The 17,872-nt window shown below is 40.3% G+C and overlaps 1 protein-coding gene across 2 annotated transcripts in view; it reads left to right on the plus strand.

Moving 5' to 3' along the window:
* Positions 1-17,872, plus strand: part of SPATS2L (spermatogenesis associated serine rich 2 like) — a 172,353-nt gene that overhangs the window by 77,871 nt on the left and 76,610 nt on the right. The window contains exon 3 of one of the 2 annotated variants that reach the window (XM_007469198.1): positions 8,160-8,220. In XM_007469198.1, the coding sequence (XP_007469260.1) occupies positions 8,182-8,220 (39 nt within the window). In that variant the 5' untranslated portion in view covers positions 8,160-8,181. Of the gene's footprint in view, positions 1-8,159; positions 8,221-17,872 lie in introns of those variants that run through there. The other variant, XM_007469199.1, reaches the window with a different exon arrangement.

A 17,872-nucleotide genomic window follows, 5' to 3' on the forward strand; every position in this document is an offset into this window, starting at 1 on the left:
CCCGCCCCCGCACTGTGCTCGCGGTGCCTGAGATCTGCACGTTTATTTTAGCTGTCCTTTGCTCTTTTCTGCCCATTTGCATTCTGCTGCCTTGGGGAGGTGGTTTGGCACTTTATGCAAAAATGGTTAATCTTCATTCATACGCGTGTGCCGGGCCTGCCGTAAAGTGTGCGCTGTGCTCTTCCTGGCAACTCTGTGTGTGCAGCATGTCCAAGGGCGCACAGTCCCGATGACTCTGCTTCCTACGCAAGCACTCGGGGCTGTTGAGTCAAGACATTCTCTCATAAAGGTCTGAAACTTGCATCAGCACATCTTGCCCTAGATGTGCTCAAGTGATATCCTAAGTGATTGGAAGCTTTTATCTGCCTCTGGAAGCAGGATATTTCGAGTCAGTATTGACTGTTAATGACCTGTTTAAAGAAAACATTCAATTTTCTTTCTTCCCCCCACAAAGAACTTAGTAGGCGGTGACATTTCTAAACCAAAGGCTAACCCTGCTTTTCAAAAGGGGCAGAGACAGGGCTTTTAAATGTGAAGTTTTTTTTCCTGACATTTGCCCTTAAAATGCTTTTCAGCGAAGTTGTTCTAACAGTGGGTTTAGAACACTGAAGTGTCTTTGAATAAAAATGCAACCTTGAGATTTTTTTTCCCCCCTTCAAATTAAACAAAAAAGTTTAGGTAAGAGTTGTCATATGAAATTCATATTTCAGTCACTATTCTCTGTTTCATTGTTTATGTGTCTTCATTCCCAATAATTAAAGCAACTTTCCTCCGAGGAGTGAGGCACTGCACAAGAACCTTTATTAAACTGTGGGGATTAAACCACAGAAAAAAGAGCTAAAGTACTTAGATTATGAGAGACCTCAGTAATTGCAAGACCAGGTAAGGAACAGCTAAGGTAGGAGTGAAAGGGAAGAGGACACAAAATGGAATAGAGAGAAGATTAGGCAATGGAAGAGTTAAGCAACAGAAAACCTATATGATGTTATTGATACATTTGGGCAAAGTCCCAGTTTTATAGAGGGAGCACTGTTTTCCTCTCCAGCTGGCATGTAAGTGCCCTTGACTGTGCTTAGGGGACTGGACAGTTAGTCCTTGACCAGTTTAAAGGTGATCTTTACAGAGAAATAGCCTAGTACATGGGAGACAGCACCCACGTCTTTTTTTTTTTTTTTTTTTTAAAGGTGAATTTTCAGCTTTCAGCTACCCTGGCTACTAAGTGCTTGCATCACCTCCAGGGCCCTGAGAGCTGAAAAGGACCACAGAGGTCCTGTGCTCTGAAGGCTAGAGAAGATGCCACCCCAAAATACGGCAGTGGTGGTTCAGGACATGGTACCCCAAATATGCCGCTTTGGCGTATTGATTATTGTGAGGTGTGCACACTTGAAAAACAGCAAATGCAGGAAGAGGCTTTCTCTGAACTCCCCTTTTCTGCTTAAAGACAGATCGTCCAAAAGGAGCTCAGTTGTCATAAATTCCCTCCGCGGGAGTTTCACCAGCCAGGGAAGATGTTGACTTTCATCACAGGAGGGGAGACTAGAGAATGGACACCACACTCAGCAGACTTTGTCACAAGCTACCATACCTCCATCTGTTCTTCTAAGGACTCATTCATCTTTCCTAAAAGTCATTTACTCTCTCCTCTGCTCTTCCTGTTAAGATGGTATTTAATCCTGAATTCTAGGCCACCTCGGTGGAGTTCTTCATTTTTCCCTGAGTATCTCCCATGTGTATGTGAGATATACACGTTAATAGACATTTGTTTGTTTTTCACGTATTCATCTTTTTTGTTTGTTTGTTTGTTTTTTGTTTTTGCGGTACGCAGGCCTCTCACTACTGTGGCCTCTCCTGTTGCGGAGCACAGGCTCCGGACGCGCAGGCTCAGCGGCCATGGCTCACGGGCCCAGCCGCTCCGCGGCATGTGGGATCTTCCCGGACCGGAGCACGAACCCGTGTCCCCTGCATCAGCAGGCAGACCCCCAACCACTGCGCCACCAGGGAAGCCCACGTATTCATCTTTTATTACAGGGGTCCCAGCTAAGAACTCAAAGGGTAGAGGGAAACTTATTTTTCTTCCCCTACAACTGCAATCTCTTTCTCTGCAACTGAATACCTGAGGCCCTCGTGCTATACTCTGACAATCTAGAACCTTTCCTCAGATGTTCCATCAGGGGCAAATGGTGGCCCACACAGACAGATGTGCAGTCTTCCCCAGGCTCTCTGTCAAAATTTCCCCGTCCTGTTTCCCATTCTCTCAGAGCACCTCTCTCTGCTAAGGGCCAAATGATGGCCGTAGAAAATGAAATAAATTAATGTGTGAAATTGCACCTTCTTCCAGAGGCGGTAGTAATCCATAAGCTGAGTAAAAATGTAGACATCTCTTAAGAAGTTTCCCCAGGTTAGGAGTTGGCTCTCTGGGAGACTGTGGGATGCTCTGTTTTGACGGAGAGGCTTTTTGCTGCTTCTCCAATCACGTCGCACAATTGACTTCCTCCCCACAAGATCAGTCCCGATTCTTCCTCTCTGAGGCAGCCATGAGAAAATGTCTCAGGATCTATGTGATCACAACACGGTCTAGGCTGTACCAAAATCAAATACACAGACACTTTAATTACTTTAACTTAGAAAGATGGAGTAGTTAAACATTAGACCCTGAAATGTCGTGGAGCCTCTGGGCAACGTTGTAGAACCAGGAAAGCAGCTTGTTGGTCAAGGGCCCACTGAATGAAGCTTCTAACATGCTCATCTGAGGTAGAAGCCGCAGGAAGACAGCCATCTCTTTATAACAGGTACATTCCCTCCCATTCCTGTGAGAGTTTAGTGCTTTGCTCTGCAGTCTGTGTGTCCTGCGAATGTACAAAGCATACATCACATGCCTGACCGGCTGGAGAAGGCAGCGCCCGGGACCGGTTTTATTCTCCTTGCAGAGTTCTTACTGCAGTTCATATACAATGAGCCCCATGACTTGTTTATGATGCTTTTGAGGTACTATCAGCACAATGGCTCTGGGCTCCAGAGTTTCAGACTGCCTGGGGTTGAGTCCTGGCCCTGCCACTTACCGTGGGACCCCGGGTTGGTTACTGAATCTCTGTGCCTCAGCTTTCACGTGTATGAAGTGAAGATAATCACAGTTTCTACTTTATGGGGGTATGAGGGTTAAACGGATAAATATGTGTCAAGCACTTAGCAGAGTGCCCCATATTATTATTATTAATATGTTGATGAAAAGACCATTCCCTAACGAAACTAGCTCCCCACCCATTTGTCTATCTAGGCATCTGGAGAATCTGTTTGTTGTGTGTAGTGATTGGGATCAAGGAAGTGGCCCATTCTTAATATTCCCAGGCCAGAGACTATAAAGCAGTGGTTCTCACAGTTTGGTTTGCGTGTGTCTGAATGCCCTGGAGGGCGGGTTAGAGCACTGACTGCTGTGCCCCCTCCCAGAAATTCCGATCCAGTCCTTCTGGAGAGGGGCAGAGAATTTACATTTCTAACAAGCTCCCAGATGCTGCTGTTACTGCTTCTGTGGGAATCCTACTTTAAGAGCCACTGCTCTAGGACAGCAGTTTCCAGTAGAAGTATGATGTAAGTGACATAGGCCATTTAAAATTTTCTAGTAGTAACGTTAAAAAAGTAAAAAGAAATGGGTGAAGTTAATTTTAATGTTATATTTTATTTAACTCAACATGTCAAATATTATCATTTCAACACACAACTGACATAAAAATCTACTGAGACAATTTACATTCCTTTTCTGTAGCAAGCCTTTGAAATCCAGGATGTATTTTACGCTCCCAGGACATTCTGGTTCAGACCAGCCGCATTCAAATCTGACTTTGCAAGAAAATGACCCGAGGAAGTTTCTTTTTCTGGCCTCCACCTCCCCCCCCATACTAAATGGCATTCTCTATTTTTATGTTTTTTATAAATCATGGGAAAACTTTGCATAAATGACCTTGAAAAAAATTGTGAAAATCATTATTTTAAATTTTTCTTATGTATTTCCTCTGGCTCTCTAAATTCCATTCAAGAAAAGCAATATGACACCTGAGAACAGGAAAGTCAGTCTAAGAGCAGTAATAGGTTTCAGAGAAACAAAAGTGAAACTTTATTACTGTCTACATAGTGAAACAGGAGGGAAAACAGAGATTGGTAAATCAGAAAGCAATTGGCATTTCAATATACTGTTTTATTAACTTTTTATAGTTTATATGATTGCATGAGAAATATAAACATATACGTATCTTTCTTAAGCTCCAAGTTTGGCAGTTGATCAGATTGTGGTATATATTAAATTTCTCTGAACTGTATTAATTAGAAATACTGAAACAAATGTATGTGCTGGAATTTGCACTATTCAGGTGTATTTTTCATAAAGAATATTTCTTTTTTACAAACTAATAGATTTTCTGACTAGCATTAATGCATATTAAGATCTTTGCATAAGTAAGTTCAGTTTGATGGTAACTATAGTTGTGGATTATTAATTTTACACTGGAGATGTCTATAGATGATATATTGGTGATAGATAAATGGTGAAATGCTTTTCTTTGGGATTGACATCTTTCCTAATAAGTTTCTGACTATGGAACATACATCTAAACTGAGGTGAGAGATCAATCCGAGATTTCCTAAATAAAATTTCAGTCAACAGTTTCCTTGATCTTTATTTTTCTCTAGGATATATGTAAAACTTAGATGATGTATATGTATATTTGTAATGTTATTACTGAAAGCTGAGGTGTAATTATAGGGAAAGCATTTCAAACAATACCTAAGCTATTAAAATGTTGCACCAATATCAGGACTTGTATTTCTGGCTATCTTCATTTTCCATTGATTATTTATATGCATGGGACATGTATGTGTGGATTTGAACAGTTAGGCCCCAGTAATTGGTCTGTTCTAAGAACAATTGTCGTGATAATAGGAATTAGAAACCAGGTTCTTCCCCAAGAAGTCAGAGATCGTTGTACCTTTCTTATGGACTTAAAAGCTCTCGAGATCAAGCTATGTTAGAGATAGACCATCAAGCATGGTGACCAAGCGTGATGAGAAGGAAATAGGAGGTCCGTTGGCCCCAAACATGTCAACTTACTCACAGCATCAAAGGCTTCTCAGGTTAACCCAGGGGGTCTGCAGCTTTGAGGGATGGAGTTTCAAGTTGCTGAACTCTGGGCCTGTCATTTAGGAGGAGGTGACAATATATTGTTTCTTAGAGGAAAATTTCCTTAACTATTTTTTTTTTATTTTTTAGTTCCTTAACTATTTAAGTTAAACAGTTAAGATTCAGATTAAGTGGATCTGGCTGTCCCGATATAGTTCATAGCAGAGAACAGAATCCCAGAAGAATAGGGGCACAGCACAGTTTCATTTTCCTAGGGGCGAGGGAGTCAGAGGAAAGGTAATGGGCATGTGATGCCATGCCAAGGCGAGGTGTGCTTTTGAATATTCTGGAAGGGCTAGTGCCAGTCTGAGGTGTGGACACTCAGGAAGGGCCTTTGACACTGAAGGTCAACCTTGTCCCCGTTGTTTGTCCTTATCAATAGAACCCAATGTAACTATCTAGCCACTTAAATTCTTAATTCTTAAGGCAAATCAGATTTATTTTCTATTTATATTGAAATCTTTCATTTAGTTTCCATAACTGGAGCTGTAGCTGATTTCCCAATCTCTCTGTTATGTACTAGCCAGCGGAAAGCCTTGATGTACAAAGGCCATAGGAATCCAGCTGGAAGGAATTGCCTGTAGAGATAGCACACAGGGGGGAAAATAAAGAGTAAAATGGACAAAGAAGAGCTCCCTACAAATTATTTTTATCTTATCTTCCCATCTGAGGAACCTGTAATAGCCCCATTCTACTCTCACAGCCAGCCTTTTCCTTCCACAATAAAAATAATATTGTAATCAATCTTACTGGCATCACAACCAAAGAAGAGTCTTCCTTGACTTAGACGCCGAAGCAATGAGAAAGGGAATTGCCAAGGAAATATATACATTCCTATGAATCTAGCTCACCATTCAGTACTGCCGCTTACTCAGATCTCAGAAATTTTCTGTCCTCTGTGGAATTCCTCCCTGATTTCTTTATAGATTATAACACTCCAGCTTTAGAAAATGCTGCACACCCAAATCCTAGACATCAAAGCAAAACAAAAACAAAACCCTTTTTCTATCAGATTTCACACATGTATAATGGCAGGAGTAGATGTGCCCGGAAGATGTAGCTAATCCAGTCTAATGAGAGGAATTGCGGCTCAGATCCATCTTAACAAATTGCCCCAAGTGCTGCTGTCTCCTCTGAGCCTTCCTCACTCCGTAGCTGCAGCCTGTGTCTCTTTTCTCTGTCTTCCCCATCCTCATTCTCTCACATACGTACATACATTATCACATGCAGAAAAATCTGTGTATACGCAGTGTATGTCTACATAATGTCAGAACTTCCATTTGAATAAGAAAATCAACTATTCACATGTCTTCAGATATCATGCTTATAGACTGTCTTGCAGGCATTGTGATGACTGGTCAAAGGTTTCACATCTATGGCTTGTAAACAAAAACACCTGATTATTTGTGTTTATATTTCACATACCATCTCTATTCACTGTTATGGGTAATCAGAAAATAATCCTAATGTCTTTTACTAGTAACTCTCAGGGGCAAGAATAGTGAGAATGAAATTCAGACATTATTTGCCAGCTAGCATTATTTACTTTCTCCCTCATGCCAAGGCAGAGGATATAGCATTTACCATTGGGAAGAGTTACTTAAATGGAAGGTGTATCCAGTGGGATGGGCACTCTTTGCAGAGTATATGGGAAGGAGCTGTCTTACTGGGGATTGAGTATGCAGGGTCTCCCCTGCCACCGTGCCCGAATGCATGTATCAGTGGCAATGTCATTTGGAAACTTGTAAAAATAAAATTTTACTGTTTCTAACATTTAATAATATAGTAGATAATAGTATATGGATTCCTATTTGAGTGGTAATAGAGTTAAGATTACATATTGCCAAGATTTCATCCTAAATCAGCAAAAGGTAATGGATCTGAATTTATGCTTTATTTAAGACCTAGGCTTAAAAGAAAACGGTGGGGAGAAATCAGAGAATTTTTGCAAGTTATCCCTGAAATGTTATCAATTCTAGATACACTCTTTGTAGCCAAAGTCAAAAAGGATATAAGAAAGAGTTTCAGTGGTTCTTGATTGACAAAAAGCATTAAACATGCAAATAGGTAATATATTGATATCTCGGCCTGTCTAGCTGCTAACTTCTGAACCAATCTGTTTGCCCATTGTAAGTCAGTTATGCCCTATTTCAAAAAGAGATTGAAACTATTAAAGACTTAAGATGTAGCTTCTATAATAATGGTAAAAGATTTAGACCGGATGAGAAGGAGAAAAACACCACAGCTTGATATTAAGAATACAGATCCTCTCATAGTGGGCAACTTTTCAAAGAAGATTGGACACCAAAGGCCAAAAACCTAAAGAATTTAGGAAAACAGAAGGGTTATGGGCAGTTTTAAGAGTACATTTGAGACTACAGATCATGAATTTATGGTCATTAAAAACATGATACAGGTATATATGTGTTGATCTGGCAGAATGTTCATATATTGATAAGTGAAAATGCAAGTTTAAAAACTATTATGTGTTTCTTATGTTTTAATCTGGAACCTTTCTCTTGTTTCTTCCTGGAGTGTTTTGGTGTAGTTACACACATGCAGGAAATTCTCAGTCAATGTTTGCTATATTGACTAGAGACTTAAAAAAACATTGGAACAGTAAAGATTGTGATGACAATGCTTAGTTAAAATAGGTACACTTTTCCTCCTCTCACCATTTTTTGACCACCTTTCTTTTGCATAATAAGAAACACAGTTTAGGTGCATATACCCATCTGTGTTTGTCATTTTCCATGTTGGTACAGTATGAATAAAATATTTTACATTGTCGTCTGGAGTTATCATAACATGCTTTTAGAGGATATCTAAGACAAGTGCTTAGCTTGAAAGTATTTTTATATTCTAAATTGGTATTTATGATTATGGCTGAATGAAATTGTTTACTAGATTGGAAGAGAGCATAAAAATAACACATTGAGAAATCAATTTTAAAACTTTAAAGTTAATCATTTTTTTTTCCCCTTCTTGGTAGGGCTTATTCCACTAGAAGCAAGATGGCTGAACTCAATACTCATGTGAATGTCAAGGAAAAGGTAAGATATAATTAAATATTGGCTTGCAGATACTCCAAGCTGGATAATGTAGCCTCTAGCTAGTAAAAACTCAATTATAATGGAAGAAGGGAAAAATGGTTTGGGAGAATACATAGTAAGCTTGACACACGAGAAAACCATTCCACAGAATCATAAGTAGCATTTACTAAATGGGTGTTATGCATATTATATTCATTTTCTCATTTAGTCTTGACTATAACGCCATGCAGTTATTTTCATTTTACAGAGGATGGAACTGAGACACAGGGAAGGTAAGTACTTTGCCGGAGGTCACATAGCTAGGAAGCAACAGAGCTGGGATTTGAACCCAGCAGTGCTATTCTACAGTTCATACTCTTAACCACCATGCTGGGTTCCATCTAAGAGCGGCGGTATTATGCTACATCTCCAAAAACAGCCTCGTAGAGATATCCAAAGCATTCCCTAGTGGTCGTGCTGGGTAGCCTTTACAGTTTCTTTCAACACTGAGGGTTCATGACTCTGAAAATCCCCCCTCATTATTCGTTGGAGTCTGAGTGTACTTCAGAGCCCTTCCAAGTCTTGTCCTCCTCTGTGAATTTTCTCCGCTTAGGGTCACAACCCCTCCCTTGCCATACATGCTCCCTTGCACTGTTAGCTCTTAAATGATAATACACTGTAGATCCCATGAGACCACGGAGTTAAATTTGTCCAAACCATTCGTCTGGCACCAGGGGAGCTGAGGCCCTGGAAGGGGTTCGTCCATGGTCACACAGCAAAGTGAGAGAGCCTCACCTGGAACTCACTCCAGCCTTCCACGGGGCCACCTCCCACCTCCATTAGGCTAACTACTTGGGGGCCATAGGTTGTCTTTCATCTCTTTGTATCCCCACAGTGCCTAAAACCCTGAGTGAAAGATGAGAGAAGTAACATTACTGGAATCCTCAGTAATTTTTCTTTCCTTTAGCCAAGATGTATCAGACTCCTGTTTTGTCCCAAACACTGTTCTGGTTGCTGACGATGTGGCACTGAACATGTAGATGAGGTTCCTGCTCCCATGGTGTTTGTTTTCTAAGGCAGGGAAACAGAAAGTAAACACAAGAACATATAAATGAACACGATCATTTCATATAGTGATGTCTACGATGAGGAAAATACAGCAGGGCAGCACGGGCAGGTGGCTACTTTAGATGGGGTTGGTCAGGGCAGCCCTCTCAGAGGAGGGTGATATTTGAGCTGAGATAGAGAAAACAGGAAAGAAACACCATGCAGTGATCCAAGGACAGAGCATTCCAGGTAGATGAGCAAAAGCAGGTGCCTGAGGAAGACTGAAGTTCATCGTGTTTGAAGAGCTAGTGGTTGAGTGGCCGGTGTGGCCAGAGTGTGGTAGGCAGAGGGATGGTGATGGGAGACGAGGGCAGAGAGTACGCCAGGAACCAGAATTGGTAGAATACTGACTCTTCACCTGTTTCCTCAACCTCCACAGCATCCAGGGGTGGAAGCCAGGGTTTCACAAAGTTGGATGAAAACAAAAATGAATTTTCATCTTTACTCGTATCTAAATGAAATGTAGCATTTCCTTCAGTCATGAATCTAGGCAAGGGAGAAAAACAACCCACAGGAGTAGCAGGAGTACCTGTGACTTTCACAACTAGAAATCACAGGTGTCTTCATATCAAATTACATTTGTTGCAGATATCCTGAAAAGCTGTTTGTTCATCACTACTTAAAAATTACTGTAATTACAGAACCTGCCGCTATGTTGTGTTATTTGATGTTGACAGAGAAGCACGTACATTACTGTAGCATAACATTTTTTTATTAATATTTTAATGTTACTTCAATATGAGTGGTTTCCTGTGTAATCGTGTATGTTTTATTTAAACATTATTCTGAGAGGGACCCCCGAGGCTTCACCAAACTGCCAAAGGGGGTCTGTGCCCCAAAAGGTTTAGAAGCTGAGACAGAAACACGTAGGGTTTTATTCAAAGGTCAGGAGTAGCCGTTGAAAGGAACTAAGCAGGAACATGACTTATGGTATGGTATATTTTTAAAAGCTCCCCCAGCTTTGCCAGCTGCTGTACTACTTATTTTATAGATCTTCCTATTAAATAACTTTTCTGTTTGATGAGGACACAGAGGCTTGAGATAAAGTGATTTGGTCAGAGTCTCAGGGAATATGAAAGAGCAAGGATTCAAACTCAGCTCTGTCTGGTTCTAAAGCTCATCCTCTTTCCACTGTATTACTGCTTCCCAGAGTTTTCCACTAAAATAACCCCAGGGCACAGAAGAACAAACTTGCTACTTTGGGACATGGTCAAAACCAACTTCCACATATAATTTCTTTGGAGTCTTCTGTGTGATCTTAAAAAGGGATGCAATTTTTTTATCCATTGTATTCCATAATATATTCCATATATTATGTTAATACAGAACTGTTTTCACTTATCGACCATTGAGCAAACAGTGGCAGAAGTCTGGGCCCTTTTACATTGTGGCTTCATATTCTCTGTGACTCACAGTCATACACTCGGGTGAGACTATGGGTTCCCAGTTTGAGAAGCTGGGTCCGGCACCACAGTGCCGACCAAATATTGGCCCCTTTCCAAATATCTGTTGATGGATGGGTTGAACAGCTCCTAAAGTTGGGTTATGGGAAGGAAAAGCACTTTAAAGAATCAGTCATGGTAGTTGATTCCCTGCAAAACATGGCCAGTGGACAGACCAATATGGTAAGCTCAGCAGATAGAGTGTCTTATTCAAAACAGAGGTGGCCTCGAGCCAAAACAGGGAAGGAGACTGATCTGTGATCTCACAGACCACAGAGGTTCAGTGTGAATGCTCCGTGCATGGGCTCAGGCGCCACATTCATCCACTTGTCATGACCAGTGTCACATACACGTACGAAGAGTAACAGGAGATGGTGTTTTTGCCATTGCACTTCAGTAACTTATCAAAATGTTGGCATCGTTTTGAAAGAGGGTGATGTTTAAGTTGTAAATATTATCCATCTGCATGACAGTGGAAGTAAAGCTCCTGTAACTCAGTTAGTAAATTCCATCTTCCCGTATCAAAAGGTTAATAGATTTCTCAGCTCAATAAAATAAATCATAATAAACAACGGAAAATTCTGATCATTTGTAATTTTACATTGATTTATTTTCGTACTTTTATTTCCTTTAGTGATTAGCTTTTATGGCCTTTTTATGATTAGTTTGTTTCCCAATCTGTCACACAGCAATGACATTTTGGTTCTGAAAATTAAGAATAATAACTGTTATGTCTTAAGTTATAAATTATAAGCTTTTAGAGATGTGAGAACAGATCTGTGTGGTGTTTTTATACACTAGCTAGTCAAGCACTGTGGGAAATTAAATACTCAGTAAAAGTCTTGCAGTGAAATGAGTTCATCAGTTATCTCTAGTGGGTCCACTATTGGATGAATTGGAAAGGAAGAGGTGCTTTGGTGAGAGAATCATTTCTGTCCTCATGCAGCTTAACTTAAGGTCTCTCATATCCAAGACAACTGAAATTTACAGTTGACACTCTTTGTGACTCTTTTAAAGTATCTCTATATTATTGGACTATAACTGAAAGGATTTAAATTGGAAATATCCTTGAAGTCAAAGTTTGATCTCCTTAGGAGTGTGACATCCATCCTCTGTGTGAGCTGACCCTGTTTACATTTCCACCCTTATCAGTAGCCACTTCTCTACTCTCCCTTCAACACAGCCATCCTGACCATGAATGTTGCTGCCTCCAGGCCTTTGCAAAGGTAGTTTCCTCTCTCTGGGACATCCTCCACGGGGACACGACCCCCACTCACCTCCCTTTGAGAAAGGCTTTCAGGTGGCTGCTTTCTCTGCCCTCCTGCCCCTCCTGAATTATCGGCCCTTCCTCTGTTCTCCTTTGTGCTTCAGCGAGGCTCTCTGCCTTCTGCCTCCATACCATGATGGTTAGTGGTCTGTCTCCCCAAGGGAGATTGTGTGCTCCTTGGGGGCAGGCACTGGGCCTTTCTCACCTTCGTACTCTTGGGTTTGACACATAGTTGACCCCAGTTCGAGTAGATAAGTGAATGGGTAATGAATGAACGAACACGCCTGCTTGAATCGTTACGTTCTTTAGGGACAGATTTCCCATTCACGATATTTTGCAAAACCTCAAGCCTTCTTGGAAACTGAAATGTAGGTTAATGGAAGTGTCATCTCATTTTAGTACTCTCTTTGCTATTAAATAAAGCAAGTTTTAAATTGCTTCTAAAAACAAGCTTAGGTTACTTAGGTTGACTACCTGTGGTTCTGCAGAAAAGCAGCGTTTTTATGAGATGGTTATTAAATACTGGTGGTCTCAGGTAGGTTTTACCAATAACAGATGAGGTCCTTTGGTGTACCCCCTGTACCCCCTCCAAAAAAAAAAAAGAAAAAAATCTCCATATCTCATTTTATTAAGGAAAGATGCCAGAGCAAAATCTTCAGGCTAATCAGGGATCCTATATTTAGGGCCAATTCAATTTCTACAGCTCTTTTCTAAGTAACGTATTTTTTTTTTAAGAAATTTAACACTGGAACCTTGTAGATGACTTAAGGATAGGGCTCAGTAATGACTATTACATTATCCTCATGTGAAGCACTAGGGTACCAACCTAAATTGATTTATAAAGTTTAAGATGTAATTCTCAACTGAGTAAGAAAGGATTATTGGAACTGTCATGCACGAAATAACATTTTCAGTCAGATATTTTCATGCATTATTATAAATCAGTTTAAATAGAACACAATTCAGCAGTACAATTTGGTGATGGAAAGCCAAGGGGATCCTTGTTTGTAAAACGGGATTACAAATGGAGTTACAAAATAATATTTGTTGAATGTCTAGTTATGGTCTGATAATTAATTCCAACAAAAAGTGATCCTTAAGCCACTGTAGGACACCAAGTATGCTTGGGAAGTGATCTCCAGCAAGGTAAAGTCATGGAAGGAGCTTGGAGTTTGGAGACAGTAGCAGAGATAAGTAGCTCCCTGATTACTAGTTGAGCAGCCTAGAGCAAGTCACTTAACTTATCTGGGCCTCAGTTTTCTAATCTGTAGATTGGACATGAAAACAAAACCTACCTGACAAAATCATCAAATACAGTAATAAAAGTAGAGCTGCTTTATGAGCTCTTAATCCTATAAACTATAAAGTATCTGGGGGAGTTCATCTGTGTATTTTACAATTAAAAAATGGAAAAGGAGCCTTAGTTAATGTTTTTTTAGTAACTCTAAATATAAATTCACATAGAACTGAGATTATAAAGAAAACACAATAAAAAACCCACAAGAGAAAGAGAACATAAAACTGGACTTGACTTTTTAAAACTTTTATAGCTATTGCTGAGCCTCACAAAAAATAAGTGAGATTAGAAAATTTGATGATATGGAAATGGGGAATCACTTAGTCTATAATATCCTCGCTGCAATGTGCCACTTGTTAAGAATAGCTTTTTTTTTTTTTTTTTTGCGGTACGCGGGCCTCTCACTGTTGTGGCCTCTCTCATTGCGGAGCGCAGGCTCAGCGGCCATGGCTCACGGGCCCAGCCGCTCCGCGGCATGTGGGATCTTCCCAGACCAGGGCACGAACCCGTGTCCCCTGCATCGGCAGGCGGACTGTCAACCACTGCGCCACCAGGGAAGCCCTATGAATAGCTTTTTGAGCTGTTAAAGTTATGGAGGTAAATTGGGTTGTAAACAATATTCATATAGACTCATTAAAATGGAGGAGGAAGACTAGACAAGGGGAGAGGAGCCTTTCGTCCACCGTGGGAACAGGGAGGGGCCATCTCAACACTTGTGCAAGTGACTGACATAGACTCTGTGTCTTGGAGTCTGTCCTCAACAGGTGGACAGATGTCCCATTTCATTTTATTTTTTCCTGTAACTGTCTTGATTTATGTTTTATAAAGTACTGAAATATGGTTCAAGTCTTTATGTGGGGGAGTATTGTCAGAAAAACCCAAGAGTTTGATTAAAGAGATTTTTAACAGGATCAGAGAAAGTACAAAAGAAACCCATCATCAAGCATCTTTAAAATATTAACTCCATTTAATAGTGAACTCATTTTATGGGCTGTGGGACAAGTTTTAATGATATGCAGTTGTTTTTAAAGACCAAACCATGCAAGCTTTGGAGCGAATCTTAATTTCATAATTTTGTACAAGTGTTTAGGTCAGTTTATCCCAGTCCTTGGATTCCAACAGCAAAAACACAAACCACACACACAGCTTTTAGGTTTCACCATGAATAGGTTCTTGTCATCATTTTCTCATAGGAAAGGGTCATTAAATTTCCCTTTCAAAGAACAGAGAAACATTGACAATAGTTATTGCCTAATGCTTATGTACAGAACTGCTGTTATTGTTGCTTAGCAACTAGAAGAGATCTGACAAGGAGTCTAAAGGAACTGAATGAATAAATGGAAATGTCAGCATCAGTTTCTGCAGATAAGAAGAAATTTACTATTGTAGGATTAGCATCACATTGTTTTTTTTCCCAAGCTACACAATCGGAATTCACAGTGTTTCTGTTCTGCTTCTCCTGCCCTCCTGCCCCCTCTGCTTCCAGCCTTTCATCATAGCCCCTTTTGCACTCTGGCTGAGAGTTACATACAAGGTAGAGGGTTAATGCTAAACAATACAAGAGCATGTCAAAATTAAAACCTTTTGGGCTTCCCTGGTGGCACAGTGGTTGAGAGTCCGGAGACACGGGTTTGTGCCCCGGTCTGGGAAGATCCCACATGCCGCGGAGCGGCTGGGCCCGTGAGCCATGGCCGCTGAGCCTGCGCGTCCGGAGCCTGTGCTCCACAACGGGAGAGGCCACAACAGTGAGAGGCCCGCGTACCGCAGAGAAAAAAAAAATTTGATTAAACTATTTATAAGGTACATTTATGGCTCACTGGTATGTCATTTCTGATGCCTCCCTGTCTACAGACCCTTCAGAACTCTGCTGCTCAGTTCTTGAAGGCAACTATCAACAAAAATGTACTGAAATGATGATTGAGGAGCAATGATATACTTTAAAGTTAATGTTTTTCTTTTTTAAATTGTGGTAAGAGTGTTTAACAGGAGATTATTCTCTTTAAGTGTTCACTGTGGTGGTGTTAACTCTAGCACAGTGTTGCCCAGCAGATGTCTAGAACTTAATTAAACTGCATAACTGAAACTTTATACCATTCAACAACTCCCCATTTCCTTTTCCCCCAGCCCCTGACAACCACTGTTCTTACTCTCTGCTTCTGTGAGTTTGACTATGTTAGATACCTCATATAAGTGGAATCATGCAGTGTTTGTCCTGTGTCTGGCTTATTTCACTTAGCATAATGTCCTTAAGATTTATCTGTGTTGTTGCATGTGAGAGGATTTCCTTCTTTTTAAGGCTGAATAGTATTCCATTGTATGTATATACCACATTCTCTTTACCTACTCATCCATGGACATTTGTTCATGCTTGTTTGATTTTTTTATTGGGTCAAATTGTAATTGTCGCTATTCAACTAAGGCTGAATCCACAAACTAGTTTTAACCCTTTTTACTGCCTTTAGAGAAAAAACAAACAAGCTCATAAAATCACTGGGAAAACAAGATCTGGTCAAACAGATCATAATGTTTACTGATGTTTAAGTCACCATGCTTTTTTAAATTGGTCAGACCTGTTAAAATAAAAAAATGATATGTGGGTAAACAACGACACTTGCCCTAAGGAGAGAGCATGTTCCTGGTTTCCATGGTGGTGAGATGGCCTCCTTCCTTCATGCCACAGAGAAGAAATACCCAAGATTGGTATAATTTAGAGATTAACCAAACTCCTTTGTTCAGGTATTGACTAAGAGGTAACTAACTCCCTTATTTGGTATTGATTAAAGGGTAATAGTGACTTGTACCTTCATGGTACTCTTTATCTGAAGAGTTCTGTGACTGAGCAGGGGGAAAAAACCCACAGGGAGAGTAGATGTCAATAATTAGCTTCCCCCCTCAAGTTCCAAAGTAAGTGAGGAAATATTTTTACTGAATATTCTAAGTTAGAAGCAGAAGATAAATTAAAAATACCTTACTATTCTGATTAAAATACCAAAAACAAAATGCCTTGTAAAAATAAAATTCCCTTTTTCTTTTTGTCTTCACTAATAAATCCAAATATGGATTTCATCAGAGAAAGTAGCTCAACAGAACATTTACCTAAGGCCTAATACTGTGTGGGTATAAAAGGCTGGCTGAAAATAGACTTCCAATGGACTCACAGGCTCACCCCATCCTAAATTATGTGCAGGTCTAACTGGTAGTTATGGGAAAATATGAAGAAGAATAAAGCACAGTTATGGAGAATGTGCAGGTATACACTGAATACATGCTAGTAGCTAAGTGAATGAAATGTGTATTAAGTCCATTGCTTGTCTCAATATAGATTAGAAGGGCAGCTGCTACGAATAGCAACTGTTTGAGATATATATTAAACCTACACGTGCCAGATTAAAGATGGGAATTCTGATATGAAAAATGTGTCATGGACTAAATTAAAACATTTAAGACACTTTATCTGATTTTAATTTTACTATTTCTTTACATAGGAGAAGCATTCATTTAAGTATCAGGTACTCAACAAGTCAATTTATCAGGCTTATTTCTAGGAATTAGAGAAGTTATATAACTTCTTTAAGCTATCAATTTTCATTTAGTATTGTAAAAGTTACCTTAATTTGCTCTTTTTTCTGCCCTCAAATGCTCAGTGACTTGAGAAAGTATAGACTCTGAATTGATGGAAAGAAGTCTGGGTTGTTGTTGCTTTAACCCTTTGAGCCAGATTGTATTCTTCAATGGCTGTAAAATATCTCCCCCATTAAGAGGTGGGGTCTGAGCCCCTCCCCTTAACATTGGGTAGGCTTTTGGAACTGGTTGACCAGGATAGTGGAAGGAAGTGACTCTCTGTGGCTTTCATAGTGGGTGATTGAGCTTCCTCCTCACTGGTTGGGACACTTGTGTTGGAACTCTGGGCACAGCCATGTACACCATCTGACTGTTCTCAGGCCACCACGCTTTGAGGAAGCCCAGACTTAGCCCATAAGAACCACATGGAGAAGACCTGAGAATAGTACAGGAAGAGACAGATGGCCAGCCAGACCTCAGCTGCACCTCCCCCACTATACCAGCTGCTCTGTCTGCATGAAAGACCCCAAGGTAGACCCACTCAGTCGAACTCCTCTTGAACTCCTGACCCACAGAAACGTTGAAAAATTACAATTGATTGTTGTTTTAAGCCACAGAGTTTTGGGGTGACTTGTTATGCAGCAGTAAATAACTGGAATACCCTCTCAAAAATTAAAACTGTTCAAACTAGAACTGATATTTTTAAAAAGACGATGTTGCCTAAATAATACAGAGGCGTGGATGTTTGCATGCAGGTAAATTAGTTAATAGGTGAGCAGTTATACCTAAAAAGAGGTCTGTCCTAGTAGCCACCTTCTTTTCTCTTCTTTCCACACTGTCCCTTAGCTTCCAAGCCTTCCCTTATATCTCTCACTCGCGGTTTTCAATTCAGAGTGGACATTAGAACCACTAGGAAAACTTTAAAAAATAGTGAATGTCCAGGCCCATATTTAATTGTTTGAGGTGGGACCCAGATGTAGGTACATTTTAAAACTCACC

The sequence above is a fragment of the Lipotes vexillifer genome, unplaced genomic scaffold (genome assembly GCF_000442215.2).
Source record: "Lipotes vexillifer unplaced genomic scaffold, Lipotes_vexillifer_v1.1 scaffold648, whole genome shotgun sequence".
NCBI lineage: Eukaryota > Metazoa > Chordata > Mammalia > Artiodactyla > Lipotidae > Lipotes > Lipotes vexillifer.